General features: G+C 38.7%; 1 protein-coding gene across 2 annotated transcripts in view; it reads right to left on the bottom strand.

Annotated features, from left to right (window-relative positions):
• LOC124112853 (N-acetylgalactosamine-6-sulfatase-like) overlaps window positions 1–12404 on the bottom strand; it is a 39057-nt gene extending 26653 nt beyond the window's left edge. For both annotated transcript variants that reach the window (XM_046473011.2, XM_046473012.2), the window contains exons 1-4: window positions 12207–12404; window positions 4759–4882; window positions 3211–3285; window positions 2777–2879 (exon numbers count right to left, since the gene is read on the bottom strand). In XM_046473011.2, the coding sequence (XP_046328967.2) occupies window positions 2777–2879; window positions 3211–3285; window positions 4759–4882; window positions 12207–12323 (419 nt within the window). In that variant the 5' untranslated portion in view covers window positions 12324–12404. The remainder of the gene's footprint in view (window positions 1–2776; window positions 2880–3210; window positions 3286–4758; window positions 4883–12206) is intronic.
• Window positions 12405–13043: the final 639 nt, after the last annotated feature.

Genomic DNA, 13043 nt, shown 5'->3' with positions numbered 1-13043 from the left:
TGTCCCAAAAATCTAAGTAGTCTGTGTCGTTGGTCTGGAGTCAGTTGTGTATTGGTCAAATCAAATCCTAACTCCTGTGCAATTTTGACATAATCCCTGGTGTCATTGTCTCTCTTCTCATTGTCGGTGTTAACGGTACTGATGAATGGTTGGTCAGAGCCGATTTCAAAAACAGAGTCTTTGTCAATGTAACTAAATTTGCCTACAACTGTACCCTTGTCAAGAACCTTTTCTTCTTGGGAGGGATTCATAAGCCTAAATGTAGCAGTCTTGCTTTTTGATTTAGAAAGAGTTCTACCGCCTGCTACTTCAGAATGAGCAGTGAGGGAAGCAATGGGTTCAATGAGGATGAGGGAATCCTCTTTGGTCTCTGGTAGTCTGACCTTGAAATGAATTTCACTCTGAGGGGGGATGTAAATCTGATCTATTGTTTTTGCTAATCCACTAATCTCATGCACTGAATTGGCTATGAAATTGATATATTGCCTATCTGAGGTGCTGTTGTTGAGTATCAAGGAATGACAGCTATAATCTAAGACTGCATCATTGTCATCAAGGAAGTTCTCACCTAGTATCACTGCCTTCGGCAGTGTAGGCAGTACATAGAATCTTTGAGAAAATTCCTGATCCTCAATGACAAAATCTAACACAACTGAACCTAACACTTTATGCAATTCGCCGCCAACACCTTTTACCTGTGGAAAGGGTGAGTTTCCAAGAGTAAGGTTTTCAAAAGCTGTGCTCAGAAAAGCAGACGAAATACAACAAATGGATGCCCCTGTGTCTACTAAACAATTTGTTGTTGTTGTGCCAAATTTTGCCTGAATTACACTTTTGGCAAGGGGCGTAACTAAAGACACTGTTGGAATTTCACTTTCAAAGTTACTTTCCATACCAGACTCCATATTTGCCATGACACCTATTAGTATGTACCGTACTAAATTAAAGGATGACAAGAAATCAACAATGTATTACTTACAATATTTGAAGACTTTTTCTTCCTTTGTTGGTGTCTTTGGAGGAGTTGGTTGTCTTTAATCCAGTGTTGAGGTCAGAGGTTGATGCAGCTTGCTTGTTATTCCATCAGGTGATCACAGTTGGACATGTCCTCCAATGGGTTCTTGTAGCTGGTCGTAGTTAGTTCCTGGACTCTGTGGTTCCGAAAACGATGATTCTCCGCCAAATTATCATGGAACTGTTCTGGGTGAACAATACCTTCCAAATGACGTGCTGGTTTTCTTGGGGAATTAGTCAGCAAAGAGCCAGAGTCACAGGAGACTAATCACAATTTTATTTACAAGAACAATTAACAATTTACAATATACTTAGATAATAACTGAGGGTGCCACAGAGAGTCGGTACACACTCTGGGCTGTGGGAGAGAGGTCTGCTTGGTAAGAGAGTCAAACCCCTTCCCTTTTTTTTTTTAAATATTTAACAAAAATTTAAACAATAACAAGGAATGTGATTGGTTGATACACGATGGGTTGTGTCCTAAGCTAAATGGATGGCTAGACAGAGGGGAATACTAAATCCTGTTTATCCTGTTGGACTGGCACTAATCTTGTTGACATATTTACTGGATGCTTTGAAAGAGATTAGGGTGTCACTATAGATGAGCTTGTGTGGGGGCTAATCCTTAATGCCCTATAGACGAGCTTGTATGGGGGCTAATCCTTAATGAGTCTTAATTGAAGTAATGTTATTCTAATGTACCCCGGTAGGTTATGACAGATATACTTAAATAAATATCCTTTGTCTGGGAGATGGGATCTTGATACCTTAGGCTAGCAAAGCTTCAAATCAATTAAACTATGTAGACGTAACTCTTGTCTTATTGAATAGTATGTCTAGATGCGCTCCCATTACCTTAGGCTAGCAACCATCTAAAAAGCTTTAACTGAAACTACTGATATTTTATATATGCATTTTACCTAATGATTATTATTACTTGCTTAACTATAATTTTATGAAATGATGTATAAATATTACGCCATGATAACTCATAAAAGCACTTGATGTAGATCTAATTATTATAAGATAACTTAGTATAAATGTTATCCCATGATATTTCTTTAAAATTTTCGAGACTATCTTGAAATTTCAAGGTACTAAGTTGAATTTTCAAGAAACTAAGTTGAAATTTCAAGATACTATCTTGAAATTTCAACTGAGTTTCCTGAAATTTCAACTTAGTATCTTGAAATTTCAAAATAGTATTGAAAAAATTAAAAACAAATGGCCCTAAAAGGCTTCCGTATATTCCATTGTGGTGGCCTGTGGTTATGTGTGCAGTGCACAGGTCACAAATCAGGCAAAGTTAAACACTTTGGTCATGGAGACCAGGTGATGGGTGACAGTAATCAGCAAGCAAGACTCCTGACAGTAACAGGGGTTTCGGTATTGCCCCACACCGAAATTATTATAATGAAGTCCTAAACTTTACATGAACCCTGGGGGCACGGGTGGCCCAGTCGTCTGAGGCACCACGATTCACTGTGCAGAGTTGCGTCCCTTGGGCACGCCAGAAACCTATGATTGTGGGTTCGAATCCCGGTTCGCCCCAATTATGTTTCTAGGTTTGTCAGCACCATACCCGTGCTCGTGGGTTTCACCGAAGTGGTAAACGTCTGAGACCTGCATCACTTTTGGGCTTTCCTCCCAAAATTAAGCTGACACGCCGTTATATAACTGGAATAATGTTAAAAGCGGCTTTTAACACAACTTACTCACTCACTCACTTACGTTAACCCAACAACCATCCCTTCCTCCTTACCATTTCCCGATGATCTTGTTCCGGTACCCGGCCTGCTGCAGGAGTTCTGGGAAGAGGATCTCCTCGTCTGGTATTCCTCCCACGATGTTCTGGGGGGTGTATGCTGATGATGGTTGAGAAATAAGAAATGGAAAATAGGTTCCACAAAAGAATTTTATTTTATTACCTTTCAATAACTGAGTATGTGATTCAAAATTTAATCTGCATTACTTCACCCATATAGCGACGAGAAGAAGATGATATATAAACAATTGTGTAATGAATACAAGTTTTTTTCAAAAATATATTTGTCTAACATATTTAATAACAATAAAAGATGCAGTTTCAATAAAAAGAGAATTTTGTCCTCAAAAGAAATGTAACCTAATCATGTTAATAAAAGGATGAAGTATCTTGTTTTTGATGAAGAATAGCTGACATAGATTGCTACTCACCGTTTCTGGCATGGTCATTGTTCGAGTAGAAACCATTCCGTATTGGAAGCCTGCCAGACAAGAGCGCTGCCCGAGCTATGGACAGGGAGATAGGCATATCATATTTCCACTGACAACTGCTTGAAATAACAGCATATGTCATTTATTGTGTTTATTTAGTGATACACTAAATAAAATGTAACAAAATATCACCTCGGTGCTGTTCATGAAGATATCCCCTCGTACTGTTCAGGAAGAATGAGTGAGCGAGTATGGCTTTATGCCGCTTTTAGCAATATTCCAGCAACATCACCAGAAAAAGGTTTCACACATTGTTCCCATGTTGGGAACCAAACCTGGGTCTTTTGGAGTGATGAGCAAATGTGTCAACCACAAGGCTACCCCACCACCCCTGATCAGGAAGATATCTTCTCAGTACTGTTCAGGAAGATATCATCTCAGTACTGTTCAGGAAAATATCATCTCAGTACTGTTCAGGAAGATATCACCTCAGTACTATGCAGGAAGATATCAATACTGTTCAGGAAGATATCATCTCAGTACTGTTCAGAAAGATATCATCTCAGTACTATTCAGGAAGATATCATCTCAGTACTGTTCAGGAAGATATCATCTCAGTACTGTTCAGGAAGATATCATCTCAGTATTGTTCAGGAAGATATCATCTCAGTACTATTCAGGAAGATATCTCAGTACTATTCAGGAAGATATCAATACTATTCAGGAAGATATCATCTCAGTACTATTCAGGAAGATATCTCAGTACTGTTCAGGAAGATATCACCTCAGTACTATTCAGGAAGATATCATCTCAGTACTGTTCATGAAGATATCAGCTCAGTACTGTTCAGGAAGATATCATCTCAGTACTGTTCAGGAAGATATCATCTCAGTACTGTTCAGGAAGATATCATCTCAGTACTGTTCAGGAAGATATCATCTCAGTACAACATACGCTCAGTACTGTTCAACAAGACAGAGCTGTTCAGACAAGTATTCAGCTCATGCTTTTCAGGCTGATATCAGGTCAGTTCAGTTCAATAAGATATCAGCTCCATACTGTTATGTATAATGACCTCGTTCTACAAAGTAATCTTCGCACTACAACTGTCGTATCTCCCAGACTGATAATGATGGTCATAGCACTATTATCTGTTTGAGGAATGTGACCCTGCTAAGTAGTTATCAATGAGTGAGTGAGTGAGTGAGTTGGGTTTAACGCCGCTTTTAACAGTATTCCAGTTATATCACAGCATGTCAGGTTAATGTGGGAGGAAAGCCCAAAGTGATGTAGGTCTCAGATGTTTTACCACTTCTGTGAAACCCACGAACACGGGTATGGTGCTGACAAACCTAGAAACATAATCGGGTCGAACCGGGATTCGAACCCACAATCAGGTTTCTGGTGTGCCCAACTGAGCCACTCATGCCCACTAGTTCTGAGATTTCTGCACAGTAATGAAGTGAAATCAGCTGGAAAAGACTATAAAAATGCCTGCAGATACAATACAAATCCCACTCTAGTGACAGATGCAATGATGAACATACAGGGCGAGCAGAGGGGGTTGGCCGAGTAGAAGTCTGGCAGCAGCATCCCATCGGCGGCCATCTTGTCTAGGTTGGGGGTCTCCTTGGCTGGGTGGCCATACACGCCCAGGTCTCCCCACCCCATCTACAACACACGGATCAAATCAGTTGAGAAGGCAGCATTTGGTTTTCTTTATCCAAGGGTATTGTAGGCGCTAGGCCCAAATACAAACAGAAAATGTACATTGGAAGTTTGAGGATCACATGTATATTATTAACAAAGATTGTCTAAGATTTTTGGATTCAACAATGAACATAGATGTTGTACAGTTGGTTGATGGACACATGACATGAAAATATTACATTTTTAGATTGTTGGAATTTCATAATATTTTCTTGGTATAAATTCTGCCCTCAGAATCTGGTAACATTTGCATATATGAATATAATGATACTCATCTTCAACATTACTATATTTACATAAATGCAAACTCGATCCAATCTAGGTTCCATTTTAGGACCACCAGATTTGATCGGAAGATGATGGGAACTACACCGTAATCTAGCCAGAGCATGTCTAAATTTCTCATATGGTAACATAGTAATATATATTTCCCGGCCAAACGTTTGCTCATGCAAAGAATAGTTACAGGATTTGAGCTTTCTGTAAGAGTTGCATATGAAGATTCATTTATAAACATGGGGATATTCATGACCCGAACAAGGCCAAAACCTGTTACTCGAATAATGCTTCTAATTTTGGAAGCCCAGTTAATTCTACCTTTCTGGAGCACCTGAAGTTGTATATTATAACATTTTTTGGCATATTACAGTTGGTCATTTTCAAGATAATACAGTAATATTTAACAGCTCTTTTATACACGTAAATACACAATGAATAACGTCTACATTCACCTCTCACAACATGATGGGAGAATGCACACAGATCTAACACTTTTTTATCATATTTGTTTACAATTTTATCACATGAGTAACTCAAAAGATGTAAACTGTCAAAAATAAAATCAAAGAAGCCTGTATCGAGACGTTCAGCTATTATCATCAGTAACAAAATCTACCTGGGTACCTGTCCGGGCATTACAATCACCTCCAAGAATAATATCTACATCATCAATTTTCTGGGTAACATCAAACAGATCTTCTTGGAACAAAGTCTGTTTGTTTGTTGTTTCACGAAACAGCGCAAATGGCCATAGGTACAAGAATTGTCAACGCGTTGTGTAATGTTTCACGAACATTTCCCCCCATTAAAACATTTTGTTTGTCATTTTGTTACGCCACACTCAGCAATATTCCAGCTACGTGACGGCGGTCTGTAAATAATCGAGTCTGGACCAGACAATCCAGTGATTGACATCATGAGCATCGATCTATGTGATTGGGATACGATGACATGCACAGTCACCTCTTCCGACAAGCAAGTGATACCACACTTGCAATACATATTATAATACCATGATGACTGATCAGGGTTAATATACATTGATAATAACAAAATATTTTTATCATTTAGCAAATAACGACTTCTCAAATAACACAAAAAACGCATTATGGCCTATGTTTATAAACATTATATAAGGTTTCAATGATTTTTTAGCACAATTCCCCCGGCCATAATGCGCAGTTGTTACTTCTTTAACATTTAAATACATATAATCAAAAAATAAATCTTTGAGGTCAATATCCTTGACCCAGGTCTCTGATAGGCCAATAATTCCGTATCTGTGGAGAAATGAGATAAAGTCATTATCAGATAACTTTGTTAGCAAGCCATTCACATTCCAGAAACATTCATGATACGTGAAGCCTACTTGGGAAATAGTTTTTGCGAGTTTTGCGACTCCTGTATGTCCAGAAAAAAATGTGTCACTTTATTAATGTGTTTTTCGTTTTTATTTCATACTGGAATTAATATCATGATTTTAACCTGTGTGAGCGAGTGAGTGAGTGAGTGAGTGAGTGAGTGAGTTGGGTTTAACGCTGCTTTTAACAGTATTCCAGTTATATCACGGCTTGTCAGCTTAGTGCTGGAGGAAAGCCCGAAGTGATGCAGGTCTCAGATGTTTACCACTTTGGTGAAACCCACGAGCACGTGTATGGTGCTGACAACCCTAGAAACATAATCAGGGCGAACCGGGATTCGAACCCACAATCATAGGTTTCTGGTGTGTGCCTAAGGGACGCAACTCTGCACAGCGAATCGCAGCACCTTAGACGACTGGGCCACCCGTTCCCCCGATTTTAATTGGAACAACACCAAGTAATACACATCATCATAAACAAAAATAAAAAATGCAACAGCTGATCAGCATATCTGTTCTGTCATTGTGCCAAAGAAAGCAATCTCACATTTGGTCTATTTATGACGAGTGAGTATGGTTTTATGCTGCTTTTAACAGTTCAGCAATATCACGACGGGGAACACCAGAAATGGGCTTCGGACCCTGGGCCCCACCTTGGATCCACCAATGATATGCATGATCAAAGCAAGCTGGACACATAACCATGCGTTTAGTGGGGATGCCCTTCAAGATTTGTTCCTACGCAGGAGAAGCAAGTGCATTAGTCTACCTCATAGAGATCTGACCACAGCCAACATCAGACAGACCCTGCGTTCATACAGACCGCCTCATGGGCACCTACAAGTTTGTTTGTTTGTTGTTTAATGCTGCTCTCAGCGATAATCCAGCTATATGACGGCGGTCTGTAAACAATCAAGTTTAGACCAGACAATCCAGTGATTGACATCACGAGCATCAAACCACGCATTTTGGATACAATGACATGCATCAACCAAGTCAGCAAGCCTGACCACCCGATCCCATTAGTCACCTCTTAAGACAAGCATAGTCGCCTTTTATGGCAAGCATGGGTTGCCGAAGACCTATTCTACCCCGGATCTTCAAGGGTCGGCACCTACAAGATGGATGTTGTGTCCAAGATATCTCATCGCGACTTAGTATTTACTTTAATAAGGATACTATATGAGTGTTTATGCCTTACTATGTTTACGACACAAGTGTCTAAATTCCGGTATTTCCCCGAGCGATATCAAGGGAAATACCAGAATTTAGGCACAAGTGTCATAAACAGAATGACATCAACACTCATATAGTTCTATTTATTACCGAAGAAAATGTCTACACACAGAGACAAATTTTAGTGTCTAACTATAAGGACAGCAAGTCGCAAAAGCAGCGGAACCACAGCGAATGACAACAATCTTCTAGTGTTTCTTGTGTGACAATAAGATTTTAATGACGTCAACAATGCCATCCGGATGACGGAAACAATACACTGTTGTCTGGTGATGTGATATTACCCTAGGGCACATGATTTATAGTCCATGACAAGTAACTTCCACCTGATTACAGAACACAGATCCCTGCATAGCAAAATATGCAGAAACAAGACAAGCATGTAATACATTCACAACGTGTTATTAATGCCATCGTGCTTGGGTTGGTTGGTTGGTTTGTTGTTCAACGCCACACTCAGCAATATTCCAGCTATATGACTGTGGTCTGTAAATAATCAAGTCTGGACCAAAATCCAATGATTGATATCATGAGCATCAATCCACGCAATTGGGATCGATGACATGAATCAACCAAGTCAGCAAGCCTGACCACCCGATCCCATTAGTCACCTCTTACGACAAGCATAGTTGCATTTGTGGCAAGCATGGGTTGCTGAAGACCTATTCTACCACAGATCTTCAAGGGTCGGCACCTACAAGATGGACGTTGTGTCCAAGATATCTCATCGCGACTTAGTATTTACTTTAATAAAGGATACTATATGAGTGTTTATGTCTTACTATGTTTAAGACACAAGTGTCTAAATTCCGGTATTTCCCCCGAGCGATATCAAGGGAAATAGAGGTTAGTCACCCGTGGTTAGTCACGTGATATATTGTTTAATGACAAAAAGTATCTAAAACTCTATGTTTAAACTACAAGTCACTAATGTTCACAGTTCTTCATGACCACTACGCCCATTCCTTCTGACTTTTAAATGTTTTAATGAAAATAAAACTTCAGTCAACTTCAGTATATAAACCAGTTCGTTTTATACATGTATCTGAACACATTTTACCTGAGCTAGGGGACACCATAAATGGGCTTCACACATTGTACCCATGTCAGGAATCGAACCTGGGTCTTTGGCGTGACAAGCGAACACTTTACCCACAAGGCTACCCGACCACACCTAGCTGAGAAGGGGATACGCACAGGCTTCTCTAGTCCTCGCCACTTGAAACAGAATCACTAAATACAGCTATGATTAATGAATGAAGACTACTGCAATTGAATTGATACTCAAAGTAAAAACAACGCATTCAGTAAATAAAGAAAATTACTTACAGCAATGATGAAAATTGAAAATTGCACTTTTTCAAGAAATATCTAATTTGTAAGTGATAAACATCTGGAGTTTTTAACAAGTTTGTTTGTTGTTTAACGCCACACTCAGCAACATTCCATCTATATGACAGCAGCCTGTCAATCCAGTGATTGACGTTATGAGCATCGATCCACGCAATTTAGATACGATGACATGCATCAACCAAGTCAGCGACCCTTACCACCCGATACCCTTAGTCGCATCTAGATGCAGCCTACTTTTATCGATGTCATTTTCAGCTTGTAATACATCTTTACAACTACATGTCTTTCACCATATGAGGGGTCTAATCCTACTGTGAATAAATATGAAAGTAATGCTCATGACATAATTTATGCATTTATAACTTAATTAAGTTATCTTTTTATAAAAGAAATTAACTGACACATTCATAACGTCAAGATTAAGCACCAATTATGTCAATTTTCAGCAATTTTAAGATTTCATAATAGAGCAGTTCACTTAGTTTTCTTTCATTTTCATTACTATTTTATCGGTAAATGCTGACAAAAACAATTTTAAGTACAATCTATCATCACATATTTCCCAATAATAGTGGCTTTCTGCTCGGTAACATTACGTATGTCTAAAATATGGAAGTTCATTGACATATCGTGCAAGGTTATGACCTGACAACAAATTTCTCTTGTATATATATTTTGGCAATATAAATTGTGTCCGAGCTGAAAAAAATTGAGACTACAAATGCCGAGATGTCATTTGACTTACATTACACGATCACACAAAAAGATGGGAATAGTAACTTGGATGTCAGTTTGACAATTTTTAGAAATATGTTATATTTATTACTTTATTTAATTTACTTAGGATATGCTTGAAATGTCATAATATCACTGTTTGACATGGTCAGTATGGACCATATGTCGAAGCATGTGTCCCAGATTATAATTGTTTTTCAACTACATTGCGGAAAACAGTTCATTATTTTAAATCTTTTGATAAAATATGATAAATTGAAATGAAAGACGTATTATCTGACTTCGCAAAATGTGATAGATTTAATAAATAGATAAGACAGGTATGTTCATGAAACATATATTACTCTGAAATGCCTACGGTGTGGCCGGTACACCGGCCTGTGGTGTTGAAAGAGTTAACATGTGGAGTACTTTGAAGCTGGACTCAGTTTCACAAAACAATCTCAGTGCTATGATTAATTTACCATGCTTTCAGTTTAAACTTGAAATTTAAAACTATCAGCCCCCCCCCCAAAATCTGTTGGCCTATGTCTATTTCAAACACTGACTGCAACTGACTACTGATGAAACTTCTGTTTGACCCTCTGTAAACCAACAATATAAATCGATCATGTGTAGATTTGCATACACAATGATACGGCCATCTTCCCGAGGCAAGGGAATTAACTGACTATAAAAGTTCAGTTTACACCCTTGCCGAACTAGGCTGGTATTATGGAGTTACATTTTGGCTGGACTAACGAGTTAATGCATAGTCCAATCAAAATCACGCACCGAAATAGAAATCTGGTTCGTAAACCGTCGTGCAGATTTCGGTAGATTGCAGGATTTGAAAAGCATGTGCACTGCCAACTCGTTGTAAGCAGATATTTTCAAATCTTTTCATGTTTTTAATCAAGGTACTCACAGGGTTTGATGCATTTCGCGATGTAAGACACGTTTTATCACAATATAGATCTTGATTATCGATCAGATCACCTCACCAGGCACCACCATTTTGTGTGAAGCAAATGCAAGTGATACGAGAGGTGGAATCTCATTGGTCCATAGGTAGAGGCTTAGAAGGGACATAACTGGTAATAGCCACTTGTGGCGCTACGATCGAGCTCAGTAATTCCAGCTAAGTTGGGCAAGGGTGGAAACTGGACTTTTTTAAGTCAGTTCACTCTCTTGCTCAGGAAGATGTGATACGGCTTACAATGTGTGATGTTAATGTGCAAACGATGTCATCATCTGGCATGACAATGCACAGAGGGAATCTGGGAAGGGTCACCAAAATACATGACTGTCTCTAGGGGAGAGTCACACAAAATAATACACACATATTTGGGAAGGATCATGTAAAAATTGACATTTTATCTTCAAGTGGGGAGGGTCATGATAAAAACATACAAAGACATGGGAAGGGTCATCCAAAAATATGACAAGCATGTCATGAATTTTATGGTATTGTCATTGACAATCCATTCTTCAGATAAGTAGATCATGAGTAGATCATGTACATAACGGATGATTGATAGATAACAATGACACCTTGACACACTAATACACACACATCTAGTTCACTCACCTTCAGTACAATAAACAATGGTACAAAAAATGCTGAACTCATTGAGGAAATATGTAGTCTATATTGGAACAAGCACACTGTCGCAGGCACTGGATTGGTTGATTAAAATCATGGTGTTTTTACATTATTATTATTATTATTATTATTATCATCAAAGTGAATTTGTACCACATGTAATACATTGGCTAAATGCCCTTCAATGTAAGTACTTTTATTGAATGTGACAGAGGCTAAAATTAATACAATAATTCAAGAATGGTTTCAATATTTGTGACAAACATGTCACAATTTTAACTATGTATGTGTAGAGAAGGCGGCTTAACATAACTAAGACATTATTACAGCTGATATCAACCATAATAATGTCTTAATTACAAAGTATAACAATATCAAGCAAGTTTTTCATTCCAATAAAGGTTTATAAACGTGCAGTATTTAGATTTGTCATACCATGACTTGAGATGTGTTATTTCAGAACAAAACATACTTGGCTTTTCAAGAATGAAAATAAATCCTTTTCGAATTCTAAAATTTGATATCGTCTCAAAATATCATATATACATAACGCAGACTGATATATTTAACAGTGACTAATTCCGCTCCAGTAATCCATATATTGATCGGACTCGTGTACAATCATGTGACAGACAACAATAAAATGATCATAACAATCCATGGTCTGCTGCTGAAAATGCGGAACTTAAATGACAAAACCGCTATAAAACACAGCAAAAATGCAAGTTTGTACTTACGTCATCCATCAACATTATGACAAAGTTTGGTTTCCCGGCTGCATGGCAATTGGCAAAGAAGAGTGCAGCGATAATTGCACAGCCAAGAGGAGACGTCATTTTGTTGACACTGATCATCGGCTGGTCGTGCAATCAATGGTTCAAATCATCCGCTTGGCTCTGTCATGTGCTTCGAAACTTGTCACGCCCACTTGCCAAAGGTAGGTAACTCCCATTTACGCACCAATGCGCCGACCATTAAAAAATCATTCACTGAACCGTTTCTTCATGGGCGTGTTGCCGCTGGTCATTCGCATGAGGACACACAGTCGAGGCTGTATAGATATTTCTGAGCTTATGATATGACACTTTTGATATTTTTGTACATTGTTGGATTAATTAACTTACTGGAAAACTTGCTTCAATTCGATGCTTAAAATGAGAGAAAAAGAAATCGGTAAAACAAGAGAACACAGCGCTTAGTACAAGTTACTAACAATTTCGCTGTTTATATTTGCGTGTTGATATCGGATGACCCGATCCTCTTTGGTTCGAATCCCAAGGTAACTCCGATTATGTTCCTTGGTTTACCATGCCCCGCTCGCCGGTTTCACCAAAGTGGTGAACGTTTATAAACAAGGCCCGCATGGTCTCTGTTTACCCCCACAAAAAACCGTGACATTAATGCTACTCAATGCGACGCTGAACCTAACTGTTTGTTTGTTGTATAACGCAGAACTCAGCAATATTGCAGCTTTATGACAGCGGTCTGTAAATAATCGAGCCTGGACCAGACAATCCAGTGATTGACATCATGAGCATCGATCCACGCAACCAAGTCAGCGAGCCTGACCACCC

The sequence above is a fragment of the Haliotis rufescens genome, unplaced genomic scaffold (assembly GCF_023055435.1).
Source record: "Haliotis rufescens isolate VD_foot unplaced genomic scaffold, xgHalRufe1.0.p SCAF_19, whole genome shotgun sequence".
NCBI lineage: Eukaryota > Metazoa > Mollusca > Gastropoda > Lepetellida > Haliotidae > Haliotis > Haliotis rufescens.
The sequence above is the reverse complement of the archived record's forward strand: the minus strand, read 5'-3'. Positions and strand labels throughout refer to the sequence as shown.